This window comes from Pseudonaja textilis, chromosome 2, assembly GCF_049901715.1.
Source record: "Pseudonaja textilis isolate UNSWEBS1 chromosome 2, rPseTex1.2, whole genome shotgun sequence".
Lineage (NCBI taxonomy): Eukaryota > Metazoa > Chordata > Lepidosauria > Squamata > Elapidae > Pseudonaja > Pseudonaja textilis.
Window position 1 is genome coordinate 143,788,131 of NC_141991.1, and position 23,130 is coordinate 143,811,260.

Below are 23,130 nucleotides of genomic sequence, written 5' to 3' on the forward strand. Positions count from 1 at the left end.
GGATCTGGCTTACTCTAAGATGTCTATAGTTTCCCAATCAAAACTGGAGTTATTGTGAGATAAGGATGTTATATCCGGCCTTCTTGCTTAAAATTATACTAGAGAATTAGCAAGAAAGCACCACAGTGTTATTCTTACATTACTGTATTTAGATTTATTTTACTTTACATCTTATGAAGCATCACCTTCCCACTGAGACATCCTTTTTTAAGTCATTTTAAACTGAATCTTATACAAATTAATAGCTAACAAGTAACCCAGTACCTCAAGAGCCTCCAATACTAAGGATAAAACACTTATTTGGATTGTGCTGTTTGCTTTTTTTCAATGTGAAGCAAGTAAATTTAAATTGAAAAAAATAATCTATTCTGCACCTTTCTGTAAGATCCATGTGTAGAGTTAGATAACAATTATTCACTGAGAGCTGGGGAAAGAAGTGAAAATTGTTTGATTTAGCCTATTTAGCTGTGAGAGTAAATGACCAAATAACATGGACAGTGTCACAAATCTAAAAATGACAGTAGCCATTACATTTTTAAACACAGATTCTATTTCACAAAATAAATGACATTCAACACATTTTTGTAGAGAATGTGTCTTCCATTAAGAAAACGGATGTTTGCATTACCTTTTTAATGTAACATTTCCACATCAGATAAAACCCAAATGAGATTTGAGCCTATTTTCCCCAGTTTTATTCATTAGGCCATTGGTCACTTCATTTTTTTAAAAAAATATTTTAAGTAAACCATTAGAGTTGCCAATGAAAGATTTTGAAATCCATTACACAAGGTTTTTTTAAAAATAAATGCATTAAGACTACTCTTATCTGAAGTGATACAGTCTTCCCATCAAAGATTAAGTGAACAAGCATTCTAATCTGAGAATTTAATATACTGTTCCTCATAATTAAGCTCTGGTGATGCATGAGCTAAAAATTAGCATTATACTTTATTTTATGAAGCAATGAAGTTCATACTTTAGTAGAATGCAGCTGATTTAATAATTAAAAGGATTGAAACCTGAAGTTTTAACTGATTTATAAAGATGCTGCTGAACTGAAATGGATATAACTCTGGATTCTCTTTCTTATTCTCTATTTCCCTCTAGTTTCATATTTTTCCATTGCCCTCCCTCACAAGCAGTGATGAATAGAGGGTTGAGAGGGGTGAAGTGTGGATGTAATCCGAATTACAGAGGCCCATCTGTCAGGTCAAAGGAAAATTTCAAGATTTTGAGAAGATTCTGATCCGAAAGCCTAGCTAGGAATCCAACCATATACACTCCAATGAAATAAATACTAAAACAATTGGACACTTAGCCAAAAAAATGAACAAATCTTTATTAGGGTCAGAGACAAGAGTAAAGAAGTTGGGTTACAAACAATAATTTTAAAAGGCTAAAAAATAGAAAAACAAAAGTTACACAAGGTTAGAAAGCCCATGCATTTATAATTTATTTTAAATATATATGTATGGAAGGAAGGAAGAAAAATAAAAAGAATCTAAAGGGAGGAGTAAAAACTTTAAATGGCTCCAGGGGAAATATTAGTGTACGGCTAACTAAGTCTATCATAATGTAAGGCCCTCTTAGTGGCTTGATGCAAAGGCCATCCAATATCTGATGGATTTTAGATGCTATTGTGCAGAATCTGGCAACATTATATGGATAGGATTGTGCCATTTATCCTGCATATTTATATAATAATAGTGAGTTGAGGTGAGTGCAAATGTCTTGATCTCACCCCATTCCTAAGAGGTCTGTAAGGGGGCGTGCATAAGCCCATTATGTCCTACTATTCACTTTTATTCGTACCCATTTCATGTAATCATAATCATGTTCTAATTTTATCTGTTATCTAATAAATGTTTGATTAAATAAATAAATAAATAATAACAGTATGTATGCTGTTGTTTCTATGTGTCCAGAGTCACAGGGGCATGGTCTCTCTGGGTGGAGACCTAGCCCATATTTAATGATTGGAAACTACTTCAGTTCTGTTGGCTCCACCACGGTTTTTTGGAAGCCTTGCAGACACGCTCTGGAGCGCGCGAGTGGTTTGCGGTAAAGTATTTTTAAGCCTTTTAAGAAAACAAGTTGAGAAAAACATTGACCAGGTGTGTCAGAATCATCCATCCCCAGCCTATAATTAGCTCAGATGTATTCCAGATTGATCTCAATTCATTTGACTAATGGAACTGAAAAATAGCTGAATTTGCAAGACTAGGCCTCTTTGTCCATCAGGTCGCTCCTTCTTCACCAATCAGGTGCTGACGTGTCAGTTGTTAGGAACTCATGTATCTGCTGATACTTGGGTCCTTAGAAATCCCACCGTAGTATGCTGTCTCTGTTATGAATGATCAGAGGTCCTCATTTCATGAAATATTGCTCCCGTTCCTATCGTTATCTTTAATTTTGGAGTTGGCATCATGGTTTTCTAAAAAGCCTCCTGTTCGTATCTTAGCACTTTTAAAATTACTTTTAAAGACAGTGCCATACAGGAAATATGTTTCAGAATCAACTCAAATGTAACAATCCACTCTAGAGAGCTTCTATTTTGTACATGGATCTCACATTCCATGTATGCTTCTTATGTAGTTTTACCTTCAGAAGAATCACAGGCATCAGTTTCCAAACATGACAGACACATAACTGCGTGGAATTTGCTGAATGCTATTTTCTATCATATTGGCAATATGATTTCAAATAAATGTAATTATACAGCATGCTAGATGAGAATTTTTCAATCAGTTTATCAATAGATAAACTTTTAAAGTTTTCTCTCACAAAACTCCAATTTCAAATTTTCTTAATTTTTTTTACCTAATTATATATGAACTATTTTCCTATCTAGAAAAGTTTCTAGTGAAACTCCCCCTTGATGAAACGTTATTTAACTGGCTGGTTTTCAGAAAAATTATGAGAATGAATGACAGATACTTACTTCTTTCTTTTCACGTAAAATAACAATCTGTTTTCAAGATACAAATTATACATATCTAAGCTAATAGAAAATTATTAGTTCAAAAGAACAGTGATAAATAAATATTGAGCAATAAATCAGTAAATCCTCTGCTGAAAAAGCAAAATTTGATCATTTCACATGGACCAAATATAATTTAAGAGCTGAGTAGTATTTTGAGAAACTAAAGTAATCTTATCAATAAAAACTGTTAAATTAATCTGGTATTTCCAAAGGCATAGTGTGGTTTCTCATTCATCAATTTGAGATCAACACCTCTAACCTTGACAATAAAGTTCTCAAAAAACAAACAAACAGAGAATAATAAGGTTTAACCGAAGATATTTCAGTTTAAAACAAACTTTCGTTATGACACGTAATGGTCATCCAAAAAAGAAGATTAGAAATGTCTGCTTTTAGATAAACCAAAGGTGATAGTTCACTTATTCAGAACTTCACTATTCACACATGAAACACAATAGCAAGATAACTTAAGGAGGCCAGTATAGTATCATATTCCTTTGCTCTGGGAATGTGAAAGGAAATATCCTGTTTCCAAGCTTCCATGATGGGTTTATGACTGTAGAATGAGTTTATTCTCCATCCACTACAAGGCTTGCCTTAAATTCAAAGGATGAAGGTTCTTCAAGGTTTTGGGATTAAAGAAAGGAAAAGGAATAACTCCTAACACCTTATATGGGTAGGGACTAGCCAAACTTTAGAAAAAAATAAAGTAGCTTTGAATAATACAGGGTGACCATACAGTGAAAGCTACCAGATTATTTCCGCTCAACCCCTCCTTGCTAGTTGCATGACAAAGTCTCATTCTTATGCTCTGATGTTACTGTCTCCTGAACAAAAGGTCAAATGGAGACAAATGATTCAGAAGAAGGTAGATAGACCAAATATAGTTCAAGATTTACTGAAGGGTCTCTGAATAATATGCAAGGATTTTTCTGACTCCATTTTCTACACCGCAAAAACAAAATGATTTCTCTACTTTCTGAAATTATAGGCCACTGAAACAGAGTAACAGGGGGTGGGGGGGCGGGGGGGAGAATCTCAGTCTACACTGAAAAATTTTAAAAGGCAAATATTCCATTGCTTGATGATATGTAATTTAATAGACATCTGTGAAAACCTCTAAGCTCGACTTCTTAGTAGTTTCAGAGTGTATTAAAGCACAAATATATAACTATAGTAGCCATTGGTTTATAACATTATTTGGATTTTCCATATACTGTATATACTACAAAGAATAGATTTGTAGAAACTTTTATGAAATCAAACTTTAAAAGATTAATTTAAAAACTTAAGACAATTGTAATGTTCAACCAACAAATGATACAATTTTTAAAATTCTACCAGCAGCAAGGCATGTATATATCCTCTTCATTTATATCCTCTTCACACACACACAGACACACATAATAACAACCTAATGAAAACAACAGCAAAGATTTTCCAAGTCTGAAAAATGGACATTCCTTGTTTAAATTATTTGAGATGCCTAAACGAAGGGAAAAGATTAAAGATGGGTTTGCTTTTGTTGTATATACCTCTAATAGAAATCACACACAGAGAGAAAAATATAGACTGCTCCTCCCAAGTACAAAATGGTCTATTTCAGGTAGAATCTGCCTGACCAAAAGATGCTGTCAGGGAGGTCAATAGATGCCAGTCCCTTCCTGTCAGCAAGGAAGACATGTCCAAACAGGAAGTACAAATCATGAGTGCTAACATTACCTTCACTGCAAGTTTACAGTGACAGGATCTTGCCAGTCTATAAGTACTGCACTGCCCTTGACTTCACTTTCCAGAGAACTGGGGGAGGGGGGGTCCTTTTGAGATGCTTTGTACACTTCTTTTGCATGATGGTTGTCTAGGATGGGGCTCTTCCGTCTGTGTCCCAGGGTCATTCCCACAGACCATTACAACTTCCCACTCAGTGAGAGATAGGACAGCACAGCATCTGCCAACAGGGAACACAATCTGCTTGAGAGCTGGCACCGCATCACCTTCCAGGTCATGCATGTTTGTATGCACACACATAGGAAAGAGGTAGGACTTCAATTGTGGCACCACGCCTGCCATTTTGCCCATTTTTACTCCTGTATGAATACCCCTGGATAGGAAGAAGGACCCTGGAAATGAGAAGTTTCTGTTAGGACACCCTTTGAGAAATTTGACCCTGAGTGGCATTTGTCTCTGTTCCCCAAAACATATGAAAAGTGATTAAATTTATTTTTTCATAGAACTTTCAGGAACAGATGAGTGGCGTGCTTAACTATGGTATAAGCATGTTTTTCCCCATCTTTTGAGAGAAGAGTTCTGTGGAGAAAAGGAATTTAATATATATTTAGGCATGTTTTGCCAGTTGCCATTATTGTCATTTTGTCATTTTTTGTGTATTTGTAGACTATTTCTCTTTATGGATTAGATTCTGTATACTGCTCAGAGTTGTTATACTGAACTGAGGTAGAAATCTCAGTAATAAAGGGTCCTTTTAAATTCAATTTATTAAATTAAATATTAATTCTGAACGGTTTATTAAATTTTAAATAATTATTAATTTTTTAAAAATTACATATGAATACATTGCATATTAAATTTAAATTTTAAATTATTTACTGATTAGAATTATAGACCCTCCCAAAACTTAATGCATGTTGGAAATCAAATTTAAAGAGTACTTTTAAATCATATAGCACTTTTAAGAAAATTATCAGAACATTCAGTATTTCGGATATAAACCATACTGGGAAAATAATTATTCCCTTAGTTATACAAATGCCTGCATAACAAGATAAATGCTAAAGGACACTTTAAAGGAATGCTAAAAGGTGGGAAGGCTAGTTCAACATTTCCAGTAGAAACCAACTAATTCATCCTCAGAAGTTTGTAAGAATGGATGGAAAATAATTAACTAGATAGAATACGACACTAACAAAATTGCTAAGACTTTTTTTTAATCATTAAGAATCTAACAATTAGGAGCAGCAACCTTTCTTTTTTTTGTTCTTGTAATCCGGAAATCTGCTTTAAATAAAGGACTTATTTGTGAATGTTTGGTCTTTTCTGCCTGGATGCAAAGGATTTTTTTTTTTAAACGGAATAAAACACATTGTTAGGATAACTTCCATTATCCCAATTCAGTAGGACCACACTGTTTTGGAAGAAATAGAACCTGTGTACATTCAAAGCTTGAAGAAATCCCCCATGGAAATCCCCCAGTACAGTTATAATCAGCTTTATGCTCTGTTGCCTTAAGCTCATCACTAAGCTATATTGCCTGAAAGTCAGGAAAGAAGCTGGTTTTGTAAGCAAATGCTTGCAAATGAGTTTGAGACCCATAAAACACTGTGCCTGGTACGTGTTCTCTACGGTGAAGATCTGAAAACCGGCTTCGCTCCAGAGACCCACCCTGAGCAGAGAAGGATGAGTGCTAAGATCTTGCTGTGCCTCTCATTGGCTCTCTCCATCCAGGGTGAGTACATGTGCCAACTAAAAGAGTGAGAAAAGAGAAAATTAGGGCATAGATAGATAGATAGATAGATAGATAGATAGATAGATAGATAGATAGATATTTCCATTTTTTTTTCAGGTACATGGAATAAGCAGGAATCTCAATGACAAGTAGATAGAAACAATTATTGTCATATTGGTCCCCTGAGCAAATAATGCTCAAAGTGGCCTCTGATGGTCTGTGGGACAATACCACAAGATCAAGAGACCTCCACTTTGAAACGTCTGCAAAGTTCCTGCGGTGATGTGTATTGGAGATAAGGCTAAGAATCCCAAGCTCTCTCCCCTTTGTTACATAGCCAAATGCCAGTTTTGAGGTGTGCTGTAAATTGTTTTCCTTCTTGCTGTGATTTTTTTAAAAAAAATAAACTAAACTAGAACAGAAAATACTGTATTACCCCGCTTCCATCTTTCCAATCATTAAAACCTCTTTCAAGTTGTGCTTGACTTCTTGGAGACTAGCTTACAGCTCTGAATTTTCCCCTTGTCTCTCATCTAACTGCTAATTAGTTCCTTTCATTAGAGTATTTTTGTTCAACCAAGATTACCTAGATTTTGCCACCAAGCATGGTTCTGGCCATTCTTTAACCAATACTGAACTAGCAGCGTGGAAAGTTTCCTAGCAAGTATATTTTTTAGTTCTGTTATCAGGCCGTACATTGAATACACAAATACTTTGTATTTGTGGGACTGTGGGATATTGAAGTTATGATCTGTTTAAATGTATTAATGGGATTGTATTAAAGCTGACAAATATATAATGTTACCATTTATGATACACTCACAGCATGATTTTTTTGTTATCTTCTGTGGGACATGCATACATAAGTCTGCTTGGGACAAATTCTCACCAAAACCTCTGTCTAACTAGGCACATTTAAGTTTAGTATATAAGTCAACCAATTGTCCTGTGCTTCTGTGAATGGCTGAGAGAATGGCTGCCATTGCTGAAAAGCAAGATGCTACATAATGTTCTAAACAACATTTCCCTGCAGGTTTACAATGGAAGGTTGTTAGCAATATTATTGCAATGTATTTCCCTTTCTTTTGGTCACCTTAACATAGCTTGCAAAGTAGCAAAAGAGATTGTTCTCCCCCCCCCAAAAGGCACAGCCTCATATTACTATTAATTAAAAGGCCATGTAATACTATTTAAAACAGAATATCTATGGAATCACACTTGTGAATCTTGAAAGTCCCCTTCAAAAACATGAGCTTTGTTCACTTTGGCAGACCAATAGGCTTCTGAAAAAAAAAAATCAAGAGCTTTTGAGCCATGATAGAAAAGCTGCAGAAACAGAATATACTTAACATAACACTTAGCAATAGCAATAGCACGTAGATTATCTACCCCTTCATAGTGCTTTTACAGCCTTCTCTGAGTGTTTTACAAAGTCAGTATATTGTCCCCAACAATCTGGGTTCTCATTTTACCAACCTTGGAAGGATGGAAGGCTGAATCAATCTCGAACCCCATCAGGATTGAACTGCTGGTAGTGGGAATAAGAGTTAGCCGGCAATGCTGCAGATTCTAACCATTGCATCACCATGGACCTGTATGGCTATGAATTCCCTGTTTTAAGGAGAGGATGTCAGTGGTATTGCAGAGTATACTGAACCCTGAGCTAATCCATGGGTCAAGATAGGGATAACTAAGTAGCCCAAGTTAAAACCAAGTTTAGGATATTCTGCAAATTAGAGCTGCTCTGTCTTGAATTAATTTAATTAAGTGTGTTGCACAACCAAATAAAAATGCTTTGTTTAATGGGCCCAACCAATTTTCCTTCTCTGGAAAGGGAAGTTCTCCATACAGATCTCAGGCAGGCAGGGATGAGCAGATTCTTTCAAAAGAAAAACGAATCAAGGTGTTTCCAACTTTCAGCTGTAGGGTAGATCTCTGCTCCTCTTCTTCCTTCTTCAGGGGGAGCCTTGCAACCCGTGCCTATCCAGCCACCTCAGGCCTCATATGCTGAGGGCTCTACTGCTGTCCTGCAGTGCCCTCTGCAAAGCGGCAAGATCCAGGACTACCATGTCTTCTGGTTCCAGCAAAAGCCAAGCAAAAGCCCAGCCTTCATCCTGAAGCATGGCAACGATGGGAACATAGACCGATCCTCTTCATTTGACGCACGTTTTGTGCCCATCCGGGATGCCGACACCAATGCCTACGTCTTGCAGATCCAGAAGGTGCAAACAGAGGACAGTGCCACCTACTTCTGTCTAGCAGAGGGAAATTATTTCCAGATAGCAGTCTCAGGGAGTGGAACACGGCTCAGCATCACAGGAGGTGAGCAGGAATAATACATAACAGATGTAAAGTAAAGGCATTTTCTTTCTCTGTGTCTTTACAAAGGAGGGAGGGAGGGAGGGGACAAATGCTGCTAGAATACCAGAACAGGGAAAAAAGTAGTGAGATGCTCCCTTGAGCTGAACCCCCTGAAGCAAAAGAACTGAATGTTTTGTTTCTGCCGAAGATGAGGACAGTCTATAGCCATGATGGCGAACCTATGGCACGCGTGCCACATGTGGCACGCAGAGCCATTTGTGCCGGCACGCGAGCCGCAGGCAAACTTCCTTCACAGCGCATGCATGCGCCTCATGGCTGATTTTCGGCTGGCCTTTTTCGGCCTCCCGGAGGTTTGAGGAAAGCATCTGCAGGACCTTCAGGCCAAACAATAGACACATTTCATCACTTGCTGTATTTCCGGAAATACTGGAAGTGACAAAACGGGCCTATTATTCGGTCTGAAAAGCCTTCAGAGGCTTTCTTCAAGCCTTTGGGAGGCCGAAAAAGGCCTCAAACCGGCTGAAAATCAGTTGTGAGGCATAGTGCAGATAAGAGGGGTGGCAGGGGGGAGTGTGTGCATATGTGCAGGGAGCATGGGGGGCGTGCATTGCCTTCTGGGTGCTGGCATGCGAGTGTGAGCATACGAACACAGGAGCCCCAAAAAGGTTAGCCACCACTAGTCTATAGCATTTAAATGTTATGAAAATCTGGGTTGCCCTGAGGTTTTAGTGCAGGAGTCCCCAACACCCAGTCCATGGACTGGCAACCAGTCCATGGCATGCCAGAAATCAGTCGTTGCAAATAAGCGAAGCCCCATCCAGGGGATGCAAGCAGCACATGAAATCACAACCCCTCCGGTTCACGGAAAAACCTCTCTCCATAGAACCAATCCCTGATGCCCAAAAGGTTGGGTTTCACTGCTTTAATAACTAACAAATGGGGTTTGGTCTTATTGTGAGAACAGCAGCCATTGGCTAGGCCTCCCCTGAGAACTCTACATGCAGCTGAACCAAATAACTGAAGGCTGCCAGCTTATGGAATGCTCTATTTACAAGGGGCCACTAGATGGCAGCAAAGTTAATGTTGATATTGCTTGTTATCCTTTAGTGGGGATCCGGCTTAGACTGAATTTGCACAATGGTTCTGTTTCCACAACGCATATATCCCCCAATCCAGAGGTGGTATTCAGCAGTTTCTGACCAGTTCTGGAGAACTGGTAGTGTAAATTTTGAGTAGTTTGGAGAACCGGCAAATACCACCTCTGACTGGAGATTTTACAGTATCCTTCCCCTGCCATGCCCATCAAGTCACACCGACAGAACCAGTAGTAAAAAAAAATGAATCCCACCACTGCCCCAGTCAGCTATTAACTGAGTCAAATCTCCTTACCAGTGATTCTGACAGCACTCAATTCTGTCCTATTAATTGAGTGGAGAAACATGGAGGACAGAGTAGAGCAGGGGTGTCAAATTCATGGTGTCATGGCAGCATCACATGACATATATAGGGACTTTTTTTCCCCTTTGCTAAATTGGGTGTGGGTGTGGGCAGCGCATGATGCATCTGGCCTATGGGCAGGGAATTTGACAGCCCTGGAGCAGAGCAATTAGACCTGAATGGCAAAAATCTTTACTACTATCCAGTAGTGGTATTCAATTGTTTTTACTACCGGTTCTGTGGGTGTGGCTTGGTGGGCATGGCAGGGGAAGGATACTGCAAAATCCCCATTCCCTCCCCACTCCAGGGAAAGGATACTGTAAACTCCCCATTCCCTCCCCACCCCACTAACCTGCTTTCCAGCTCCATTCTCCTGTGCAGGGCAACAAAAGGAGACCCAGCTGATCAGCTGGGACTCGGGAGGCAGATAATAAATGGGGGCAGGGCCAGTCAGAGGTGCTATTTGTCGATTCTCTGAACTACTCAAAATTTTCTCTTCCAGTTCTTCAGAACTGGTCAGAACCTGCTGAGTATCACCTCTGCTACTATCTAATAGTAATGTGGATTTCTGCAGCTAGATCTGGAAAAAAATGTCCATACAGCTTCTCCAGGAACTGATATCCCGCAAGGCCTTGCACTAGAAGGGAACTGGCAAGATTACACGTTATCACTAATCCAGTTCCAATTAGCCCAGAAGAGAGCAATACAGGTAGTCCTCGACTTACGACCACAATTGAGCCCAAAATTTCTGTTGCTGAGTGAAACATTTGTTAAGTGAGTTTGCCCCCATTTTATGACCTTTTTTGCCACCGTTATTAAGTGAATCACTGTAGTTGTTAAATTAGTCAAACTGTTGTGAAGTGACTCTGGCTCCCCCATTGTCAGAAGGTCCCAGAAGGGGTTTACGTGACCCCAGGACACTAAAACTGTCATAAATATGAATCAGTTGCCAAGCACCTGAATTTTGATCACGTGGGGATGCTGGAACAGTCATTAAGTGTGAAAAATGGTCATAAGTCACTTTTTCAGTGCCCTTGTAACTTTGAAGGGTCACTAAATGAACAGTTGTAAGTTGAGGGCTACCTGTAGGTATAGCTTGACCATTTCAACTGTCTTGTGTCTGAAATGCCTAGTCTGTGTCACTAAGCTTCAGAAGTGAGTTCTGTAATAGAAAGGCTTAGATTTTTTTTTAATGGAGGACCAGAATTGCAAAGAGGCCAATTGATATGTTTTGATGGTTCCCACTTACAACTGACTGGTGTAAGGCATCCAGAAAGTATCCATGATATCAATCACTCCGAGACATATTCTCTCCAATTGATTTATTTAGGAACAGATCTGGTACATCTAAGGCAATTTCCCAAAGTGAAAGTATTTTCGTGCCTTACATAGAATCCACCTTCTCTCTTCCCACTTCTACACTTCATAAATCACGAGAACCAATTAACTGCAACTGGAATTTCTTAGTATGACATACAGAATAACCTTGAACTTTTCAACTCCTCCACCCCCCTTCCATTATATGTGGCAGCTGAATTTCAAAGCTGACAACTGGATCTGTTTGGATAATTTTTTTTTATAATTCTCACAACACATTAACCTCTCCTTGATTCAGAAGCAAGTTGTGAAAAGATGGCTAATAGATAGTAAAAATCATCCATAGAAGACATGAAAAGGCTCAGACTCATCGGGCAGCAACTGAAGATCTGTTGCTTTCTAAATGCCAGACTTCAACTGCAGAAGTCGCACCTTTACACCAGTGGTGGGATTCAAATATTGTTGCCACCGGTTCGGTGGGTGTGGCTTGGTGGGCGCACTTTGCGTGCGTGCACACACTTTGCATGCACACAGGCACCAAATGCGCACTTTGCACAGGCGCAGAGGCATTCTAACTCGCCTCCTGCAAGCCTGCACGATCCCAGTCGCTTCAGCAGCTGCCACGCAGCACTATTCTGTGCCACACAAAGCAGCTGCGCTTCAAATTTAGCAGATAAAAGTGAGTATGGGAACCTGGGCGGGCGGATGGGCCCAACAGCAGAGTGGCGGGGAGAACCAATTTGGTCTCTGCTGGTCATCGCTCCTACTGGCTCACCAGAACCAGGCCGAACTGGTCGAATTCCACCACTGCCTTTACAGATCTCAGTGTTGAGTGAGTGCTGCTGCAGCTAATCAGCCAATCCAGCAGGCTTTTAGACCAGATGACCTACAAGGTCCCTTCCAAGGTCTGTTAATCTGTACCTGTATCCGATCTCAAAAGGCAAGGGTTGACTCCAAATTGTAGAAGTATGGTTCCGAAACAACAATATTATGGCTGTTTGGGAGAATGGCAAGACTCAATTATCCTTGTTCTCCCCAGGACAATCAGTACAAGTACCATCATCCGTCATCATATTGTCTGACGTTTCCCAGAAGCCAGAATCTTCTGATGTCCACGCCATATGTGTAGTTGAAGACTTCTACCCAGGCTTACTAGAGATCAAGTGGAGTGCTGCTGGGAAAGATATAACTGAGGGAGTGACCTCTGGATCAGTGATCTTGAATGGGGATGGCACTTACACCACCTCCAGCATCCTGAACGTATCGCGCAATTTCTTTAACTCTGTCACCCCTATTCAGTGCTCTGTGAGTCATGAATCTTCTGGGGCCAAGATTGAACGGAGCCTGGAATGGTGCATGTAGAAGTAAATGGTTTCACCTCAACGCCTCCCTTCTTCCCATGCTGCTACTTCTCATTCCCCTTTAGCTCTCGGCAAAGTGTGCCCTGCTCCGTGCTTTGGCTCCCCCCACCCACCCAGTAAACATATATTCACCACTTAATGCTGTCTGATTATTTATTTATTTATTTATTTGGGAAGAGCACGGAAGGAAGTTGGGCAGTCTCTTGTAATTTGAATGGTGCTTGGTCAGTAGCTGCCTCCCCTTGAGTTCCACTGCTGCTGCTGCCTTGAATTCATGCATCTCCCCTATTGAAAGACTGACCTCTGATGAAGCCATTGTGCTTACATGGGGCTCGCCTTTAAACATGTTATGAGTTGGCACAAGCCCTTCCATCATAAATGAAATCAGTGGAGCTGAACTTACATTACTTGCTAAGTTCCATCCCCATTAGCCAAGGTTACTACTAACTGAACATCCAACCTTAAAAGTTATGTACGTGCATCTCTATGTTAAATGGAAGTTGTCAAATCTGATGATTTGAGTAAAGCTTTCAAAATGCCCATTTTTCATTGCCCCCTCCTTATCCTCCCCTTTATGGAAATGAAGGAAGAACTTAATAAGCCTGTTGTACGAAGGCATCCATGTGGCGTTGTCTGTATATTCAGCAGCATTGTCTATCATGTGGTTAAGTGTGATGAGACTACAGCCTTTCCATAACTTTTTTTGTTTATCCATGTTTCCCCCTTGTCGCCCCCTTTCCAAATTTTGCTCTCAGCTCACTCACAGTGACCATTTTTTTTGCCTGCCATGTTGCTCTACTGTCAACACATAAAATATTTCTCTGGTCTTTTAGAGTGGCCAACAGAAAGGGAGGGGGCAGTAGTGTAGCAGCTGCAAAACTGAAACTGCATTCCATGAATATTTCATAGATAGTTTCCAGGTGAAGTTTCTGCCGTGCAAAATTCTAACTGGAGAGTGTGATTGATGACTCTCGGCTATGGATGTGTCCCATTGGAGAATATGAATTATGATACACCCGGGGGTGGGGGAAAAACCAAGGTCAAGGGTGACAATGAATGATGTGCCTCAGAGTCAGCTACATCCAGGCAGCACTGGCACGTCTTCTCCTAATAAATCTTTGAGCTTTGAAAATCAGGCTAGGGGCTCATGATTTACATGGGGGGTCACTACCGGAGCCCTGGCATCTACCTTATGAGTAATATATATATGTACATACATATATATATATATATATATATATATATATGTGTGTGTGTGTGTGTGTGTGTGTGTGTGTGTGTGTGTGTGTGTGTTTTGTGTGTGTGTGTGTGTGTGTGTGTATTTGGTATCTGGCATCACATTCTTCACACTGGCCTTGCACACGTTAATGTCAAAACACTGGAACGGGAAATTGCACTAAAACAAACCAACATGATGGCAGTTCTAGTGGCCTGCAATTATAGTGCCGTGGGTAAATCAAACTGTGGCTTTCTTCTGCATCTTCCTACATCTCCTGCAGTTACAAGGTATGAACTTCCTCCTTACATTCTAAATACTAATGGTGTTGCGCAGAGCTCTTCATTAAGACATCTCTCCATCACAGTGTATCCCACATAGCAGGAGCTTCATTGCAGAATCTGCTGCCCCAGACTTTGGTGCAATTAGCAAGAGGACAAAGCGAAGGAATGTATTATGAGCATTTTCTGTCAATAAGTGGAAATTGAATAAACCAATGAAAGAACAAAGAAGGTAAGTTTTTTAAAAAAAGTTATTTGATACAGGAGAGGTGAAACAGACTGCAGCCAGTTCCTTTTCAAATCTTACACCCGTTTACCCACTTTCTCATATCATGGTTTTCACAGTGCTTTTTCCACTGGTGCCTGTAGTAAGAGAAAATGAATCAGAATAAACTGTATATGCACATGTACTATTTTGATACAAAGCACAGTATCAGCAAAAAAAAAAAAAAAGCCAATGTTTTTCTCCCAGTGGTAGGTTCATCCTTCCTTCCCCCACCCCCGCTTTAACTACTGGCCTTCTGCAAGATGATGAAAGCAATGTTATTAGATGGGCTTTTGAATCCTGTTAGTGGCTTCAGATTGCCACTTTCAGTGACAATCCTATTGGGTGGGGTGGGTTTTAAAATATTAAATTTGTAATTTTATTCTGATAGGTTTCTGCACCCTCATTTTATTTCACTTCTCTGAAAGCCTTCCATACATATCTTAATCATGCATATAGATACATTTCATAAATGTGGCCATATGCATGACCAGTCAGTACAGTAGTTGATAGGCATATTTATGCACATTCTAATTTTGCAGTGAAGGCCCCTAAAAGGTCTTTTTTTTAATTTTATTTTAAAATAAAACCATCACAGTTCAATTAATGGAGTCTATAAGATTACGTGTTTGTATCTTTGGAATTTGCTGGCTGGGCTCACACAATTCTGTAGACTAAAGTAAAATGGAGTTGCTGTTGTGGTTCAGCATATTGCAGTGATCCACCACAAGTTTAGTGAGTTGTGTAAATTAGACCATCATGTTAAGTCATAAATTAGCATTTATGTGTAGTACTATTTGGACATTATAACTGTGTTTTTTAACTTTTTTTTTTCTTCTTACTTAGGCTCCCATGTCTCTATCAGCCTGAATATAATTGCCTCTCAAAGCGACTAAAAACTGGGGTTTTGTAGCTATTTTGCTGTGAAAGACACATAAAATAACATTAGGAACTCTAATATTGCTTTTTTTTAGAATCCCTCTGAAGTAGATTCCACATGCAGACCCAGATGTGGTAAATCAGCTGTTCTTTATGCTGAAAATCCAGATAGATTACAGCAGAATTAGTTACCTGACAGTATAATATAAATTATTTGAAAATATGAGGAAATAAGCCCAAAAGAGGCAGGATTTCTACATCTTCAGTATAAATAGCCCTCATTTTTCTTATTCGGTGAGTTGCCGTTTCACATATTGGCAATGAGAAAGTAGAGATCAGATTTTGCAATTCATAGTGAAGAGTTTCATGTATTTATAGTTTGGTTTATGTGATTCTGTTTGAAGAGAACATTTGGAGTGGGGGTTTTAATGTTACGAATATGAAAAATTGCAGAGATGCATTTGCAGATGCATAAAGTACATTTTTTCAAGGTTTTCTTGAAAAGGTTTCCACAATTTTCTTATCCACAATTGTTAAATTGAGATTAAGAACCCACACAAATTACAAAATTCACCTGCATTTCACAAAAAGGAATAATGAAGCCCAAGTTGTTTAAAAGAGTTGGGAGAGGGAATTGTTAGGCAATCTGTACCTGCAGACTTTTCCTTTCTTTAAAACAACTCGTAATAGACAGGTCCACTAGTCTCCAGCAGTCGCCAACCGGTGGGCCGCAGCCCACTGGTGGGCCATGAGAAAATTCTGGTGGGCCGCAGAGAAATGTCACCCCCAGAACACCCCCCAAAGCAATTAATCCAGGATGAGCAGGAAGATGCCCACATGGCCCACGGGAACCCTCCCCGCCCAATCACTCCTTACCCGGCAAACTTGCCTGCTAAATTGCTATTTTTCCTTTTTTTTTTTTTTTGTCCACCAGTTGTTCTGCTTTGCTGGGAGATTTAGATTAGCTAGGAAGTAGGAAATGGTTGGATTTCTTGCTTTCTAGCTAGTCTTTAGATCTTCGGGTCTGCTTTTAAGCACAGCCGAAACTCCCTTAGGACTGAAGGTTCTATTATTCAGTGCAGACTCACGGCAAGCAAATTTTATGTGACAGACTGACCTAGCCAATGTCAGATAGATAGATCTCTGAATGAATCTGTGATTTTGTGAGCAACTCAATCTGCCTGCCTGTTTTGCCTGATTTTGGGTAAAAGTTGCTTTTTTAAAAAATAAAAAATTCAATATTTATATAAATATTTATAATATTTACATACAAGCCATGCCCATCACCACCAAGCCACACTCACAAATTAGGCCATGCCCACAGAACCGATTAGTGGTCCCTGGGATTTAAAATTATGAGTTTGGTGGTCCCTGAGGTCCAAAAGGTTGATGACCCCTGCTCTAGTCTGTCTATCACATTTTTTCTATTATAGGGGTGTTTCTTGTCATTTTGGTAACAACAGCTTCAGATACAAAATGCAAGTGAAAAAAAGTTACAGTGGTACTTTGCTATTCATCATTAATTGGTACCAGCCAGGAGGCACGATGAGTACCAAAAATGATGAGCACCAAACAATTTTCCCCTGTAGGAAATAATGTAGTGAGTCACAAGGCAGCCGACAAGTTCTAGTTTGTGCGTTGAGTACCAAACAAACAATTTTTCAGGACAAAATTTTCACATCAAAATGCATCAAGTACCCAATTCAAGGGATTTCAAACCAGTTGAGTACCCAGATACCACTGTACCTGTTTAATATTAGCCATAAAAAGGACAGGGGAAGGACAGGGCAGAGAACTGGCAATTCTATTTGAAAACACATTTCCAAAGGACATATTATCACATGTAGATAATGAGGCTGAAAGAGACAGCCAGGTGTTCTTCAGTATTTGAGATGCAACCCACAACCTAGAACAAAGCTTGTTAGAGAAGTTGTCTGAAACAGGATGCCATCCATGGAACCCAGGTTTTTTTAAAAAAAAACTGATCTAAAACATTCAGGCAGCACCAAATTATCCATCTGTGAGCTATGTGAGATTGTCCTAGTCTACTTATCATTAGACAGAGGCAGCCATTTGTTCTCCTACCAGGCAGCCATGCCAGTGGAGCCTTTCACAATCTTTTTGGCACACATGATGTCATCTTCAAGATCAGGATTCAGCAAATCTTAAGAGAGAGAGAGAGAGAGTGCACAAGCAACAGAGGGAGATGATAGAAATATGTGAATAAAGGCAGCAGACACAAAGTTGGAAGAAACTCTTTTGAGGCAGAGAAAAGACTTCAGGTAGTCCTCGACTCACAACAGCTCATTTAGTGACTATTCAAAATTACAACGGCACTGAAAAAAGTGGCTTATGACCATTTTTTTCACCCTTATGACCTTTGTAGCATCTCCATGGTCAGGTGGTCAAAATCAAAATGCTTGGCAACTGGTTCATATATACAATGATGGCAATGTCCCAAAATCATGTGATTACCTTTTGCAACCTTCTGACAAGCAAAGTCAATGGAGAAACCGGGTTCAGTTAACAAGCGTGTTACTTCAATGATTCACTTGACAATTGTGGCAACCATGGTTGCCAAATGGGGTAAAATTCATTTAACATCTGTCTTGTTTAGCAAAATACATTTTGGGCTCAATTGTGGTTGTAAGTCAAGGACTACCTGTACTTATTTATTCCATGACTTTAAAAAATGCTGACTCTATGTAGACTTCTGGTGGGTTTATAAAATAGTCTAGCTCTAGTCAAACTTCATTTACACCATAAAATAGCTCAATCCTCCTTCAGTGTACAATCTCAGTAGCAATAGCAATAGGACTTAGACTTATGTGCCACTTCACAGTGCTTCACAGCCCTCTCTAAGCACTTAACAGAGTCAGCATATTGCCCCTAACAATCTGGGTCCTCATTTTATCGACTGCAGAAGGCTGAGTCAGCCTTGAGCTGGTGAGGCCCGAACTGCCAAATTGCTGGCAGCTGATGATCAGCAGAAGTAGCCTGCAGTACTACATTCTAACCACTGTGCCACCGTGCAGAATTAAATATAAAAGGCTTCTCTCTTTATTGCCTTCCCAAATTCTATTAGGGAAGGCATACTCCAGATCTCCAGAGGAAAATAATTCCGTCGGAGTGGAGTGAAGAGTCACAAGGATTTTATCCTGGTCCCCTGGCCCCTTTCCAAAATCTCACACAGGAGGACTATCAATCATCACTATCAGTTCCGACATATATCAGATTCTGTCCACCCCGTAAAATTTTGCCAGCACCAGGGCTTGATAATGAACCTGTACAAAATTGAAGTTTATATTTAGATTTAGATTCAGAATGCCAATAAAGAGACCTAAACCCTTGGCAAAAAGAATCCTACCAAGTTTTGGTTGCTTGCTTCCCCAAGATCCTGGTTCATGATAAATCTGTTTTCTTTTTACCCTAATATAGCAAGAGGGCAAACTATTGTTTGCTTGCTTTTCTTAATTTTTCTGTACATCACCATATGTAATGGTAATTTATCTGATCCTGCCCCCCCCGCCAATCAAAACAATTGTACCACTCAAGAAGTATTGAAACATCGCCACCTGCTGGCTATTCAAATTACAGATTGGAGGGGTGTCAAATATTTAATTGAGAAAAGGTAACTAAATGCTCTCTGGGGTTTTTTTTTTTTTTTAGATTACTATTTTCTTCAGCCCATCCTAGCACGTTTAATGGGAAGGGACTTTCCAGTATGTTGGCCTTCACCTGTTTTGTGTGGCCCAAAAAACAGCCTGACAATGCCCTCAAAACAGCCCCATAACAGCCAGAAAAACAGTCCAGAAAATAGGCCATTTTTAAGACCATTTTCAGGCTGTTTTTAGGCCATTTTCAGGCCATTCAGGCCCGAAAAACAGTCTGAAAATGGCCCCCAAATGTCCTGAAAACAGTCTGAAAAATGGCCTGGAAATGGCCTGGAAAACAGTCCAAAAACATCCTGAAAACATCCCGAAAAACTGGTGGGGGGCAGGGCCAGCCAGGGGTGGGATTAGCCCCAACTGACTGAATCCTACCTCTTCCTTTTAGGCATGGGCCCAAAGGCAGGGCTGGGTGTGATGAGTGACGTCACCCACCCAGTCACATGACCAACTGGCCATGCCTACACAGTCAGAGAACCAGTGTTAAACAATTTGCAGCCCACCACTGGTTACTTAATTTTTTCTAGTCCTAGGGCACAAATCCACCTTGTGTGGGGGGAGAGCTGGAAACTGACCTAAGCAAGCTATATCACAAAGGGCCTTTGATAAGGAATTATTTTCTCTACACCACAAACCACTGTTGATATGGAAGATGCCATAGTCTTTGGTGCCACCTCTGTGATGATCAATCGTCTTGGTGTCAAAGCCAGTTTCATAAAATGCCATGCAGACCCCTACAAAGAAGAGAAATCAGACAAGTTCCTCGGGAGTTCATTTTACAGCCTTCCACTCATTCTGACTCAATATTCCAAAATGTAACCAAGAGGCAAGATTTTGTAAACTAGAGACCTAGATATGAAATATATGTATGGAGAGTATTCAACTACTTTCATCCCAATATTCTACTCTGACTTGCGGTCCTTTGTATTCGTGGGACTTCAGTCTCCATCATCCCTACTTTGCATGGTCATGCCAAGATGCCTTTGTAGAAAAAGCTTTTAAGAAAGCCCTCCTTTCAACGTTGATTCTAAATTTGTTTTTAATCTTCCCACTAGGCATTTTGAGACAAGCAGATCTTCCCTCCCCTATTTTTTTTTAAAAAGAGCAGACAGGAGTCATGTCAAAGGGTTATATGGAAAGCAACATTAATAGACTCTCCATGAACAGGTAATTAGAACTAATCTTTTGCTAATGATCTATGGAAATGGCAAAATGTGCATCAAACTGGTTTACAAAAGGGGAAAACATTACTGGAGTTTGAAATGCTTTGCCTGACCTCATCCAAAGCAAAATTGCTAGGGACTGATAGGAAGTCTGCCCAATTTTAAACTATTACCATTTACTTAGAAACAATTCCCTTTCCTTTCAAACTTGACATTGAAAATTATGGTACATCTTATCTAGAGCCCCAATGCCTTTGATTTCTTCAAATGTGAGTGCAGCTGTAGGTAAGGAAAGGTGCTCAACTTAGTTGGAGAAGCACCACTAAGGGTAAAATCTTTAGGCATAAAGAACATTGGGAAGAGAGTTTAACAATTGTTCTGAGCCACGTATTCTACTGAGCTGTCACTTGAAGACACATTATAGAGCATCCTTGTAGATGCAAATGACAGTATAAATGTTAAGGCGTTGGACTGGGACCAGGGAGCCCAAAGGTGAACCTCAACTTAGGTATGCAGCTCATTAGGTGATCTTGGGTCAGTTACTGCTCAGTCTCATCTATCTCACACAGTTGTTGTTTGTGAGGACAACATGAGGGTTATTCTCTCTTTCCTATGTATACCATTTTAAGAACTCAGAAGAAAGATAAGCTCTAAAGGTAATAAATACTACCAATAATAATAACAGTAAAATTATTTATGGCTTTGCATTACATCCTACAACACCTTGACTCTCCAAATACCTATGCAAGGGTCCTCCTTGTAGACTTCAGTTCAGCATTCAATACCATCATTTCAGACATACTTCTAACTAAACTAAAGCAGCTAGCGGTACCTGAACACACTTGTAAATGGATCATAAGCTTCCTCACAGACAGGAAGCAGCAGGTGAAGCTAGGCAGAATCATATCTTATACCTGTACAATTAGCACAGCACCCCCCCTCAAGGCTATGTGTTATCTCCACTTCTCTTCTCCCTATATACCAATGACTGCGTCTCAAGCGATCCATCTGTTAAAATACTGAAATTTGCAGATGATACAACAGTGATTGGTCTCATTCGAGACAATGACGAATCCGCATACAGGCGGGATGTTGTACAACTTGCCTGGTGGTGTAACCAGAACAATCTGGATCTGAACACACTCAAAACCATAGAAATGGTGGTAGACTTTAGGAGAAACCCTCCCATACTACCACCTCTTACAATACTAGACAATACAGTATCAACAGTAGAGACCTTCAAATTTCTAGGTTCTGTCATACTGTATCACAAGACTTAAAATGGAAACCTAACATCAAAAACGTCATTCAAAAAGCACAACAAAGAATGTTCTTTCTCAGAAAGTTCAAACTGCCCAAGGAGCTGCTGATACAGTTCTACAGAGGAATTATTGAGCTTGTCATCTGCTCCTCTATAACTGTCTGGTTTGGTTCTGTAACCCAACAGGACAGACACAGATTTCAGAGGATAATTAGGACTGCAGAAAAAACAATTACTATCAACGTACCTTCAATCGAGGACCTGTATACTGCATGAGTCAAAAAGAGGGCTGTGAAAATATTTACAGACCCCTCACATCCCGGACATAAACTGTTTCAACTCCTACCCTCAAAATGTGACGCTATAGAGCACTGCACACCAGAACAACTAGACACAGGGACAGTTTTTTCCTTAAAGCCATCACTCTGCTAACAAAACGAAAAAAAATTCTATTCCATTCCCTTCCAATTCCAATTCCTATTCTATTCTATTCTATTCTATTCTATTCTATTCTATTCTATTCTATTCTATTCTATTCTATAGTAGCCAGCAGTCAGATCTGACTACACCAGTTTGCAACTTACAGATAATCAGAGCTGGAAGGGACCTTCTTGAAAATCTCAAATGATGGCTTGCTAGGGATTTGATCAGCATAACCAGAAATGAGAACCTGTTAGCTTCAAATACTACTATTCAGATCCAGGAAAGAAGAGGCATTAATCATGTGAAATTGTGGGAAGAGATCTAACAAGCTGGAGCAAGTTCCAGAGCAAATAAAGCAATACCTACTTATGGAGATATAAAACAGGAAATGCTGCTTAATAAAAACTACATTGGGAATATTTAGTGTAGGCCGTTAGTCCAATTTTCATTACTTCAGTACTTGTTATCCAGTGAGGAAATGCACTCACAACTGGCTAGGTTGTAACCTTCATATCCATCCATCCCATTCTTCTTCAAGACATGAGCCAACTCACAGCGATGATAGATCTTGGTCTGTACAAAGCAAGCTAGAAGAAAAGTCTGTAGGAAGAATGTCATCATCTTGGCCCTGGGATGTATGATGGGAGGTAGCTGATCCTTAAATCAGAGCACACTCTACAGTCTTAGAAGGTCATTCCTTTGAGGGGAGAAGGCAGAAAAATGGGTATACAGATTTATTGAAATATAACATTTCAAAAGCAACAGACAGAATTGAAAATATCTTTTCTATCCTCCAAAAATAGAATATTTTCTCTCTCTAGATTAGAATATGAAAATACGTTGCAATACAAGTATGAACCAAAGAACTGTAGCAGTACGTCCTGGCCAGCATTAATGGTATCACTAACAAATAGTTCTGGATCAATGTCATTTCCTGAAGAAATTTCCCAACTATTGTTCAGGTGGATATGTTTCATGTTGATTGATGCTCAGTAACAGATAACTTCATGTAAACTATGTATAGGGATAAACCTATATGTATAGCTATAAAGTACAAGTGATCCTCATTTAGCAACTGGTTCATTTAG

General features: G+C 39.6%; 2 protein-coding genes across 2 annotated transcripts; one reads left to right on the forward strand and one right to left on the reverse strand.

Annotated features, from left to right (window-relative positions):
* The first annotated feature begins 6,284 nt into the window (after positions 1 to 6,284).
* On the forward strand, positions 6,285 to 13,025 carry LOC113443283 (immunoglobulin lambda-1 light chain-like). The gene is made up of 3 exons (XM_026711395.2): positions 6,285 to 6,449; positions 8,409 to 8,771; positions 12,565 to 13,025. Exons 1-3 carry the CDS (start codon positions 6,290 to 6,292, stop codon positions 12,885 to 12,887), a joined length of 846 nt encoding a protein of 281 aa, XP_026567180.2. The 5' UTR covers positions 6,285 to 6,289; the 3' UTR covers positions 12,888 to 13,025.
* A 1,630-nt stretch (positions 13,026 to 14,655) lies between these two features.
* LOC113443421 (lysozyme C-1-like) lies at positions 14,656 to 22,660 on the reverse strand. The gene is made up of 4 exons (XM_026711626.2): positions 22,531 to 22,660; positions 19,771 to 19,929; positions 17,613 to 17,691; positions 14,656 to 14,746 (listed from the first exon to the last, which is right to left on the reverse strand). The coding sequence occupies exons 1-4, from the start codon at positions 22,658 to 22,660 to the stop codon at positions 14,680 to 14,682; spliced, it is 435 nt and encodes a 144-aa protein (XP_026567411.2). The 3' UTR covers positions 14,656 to 14,679.
* Between the last annotated feature and the right edge of the window lie 470 nt (positions 22,661 to 23,130).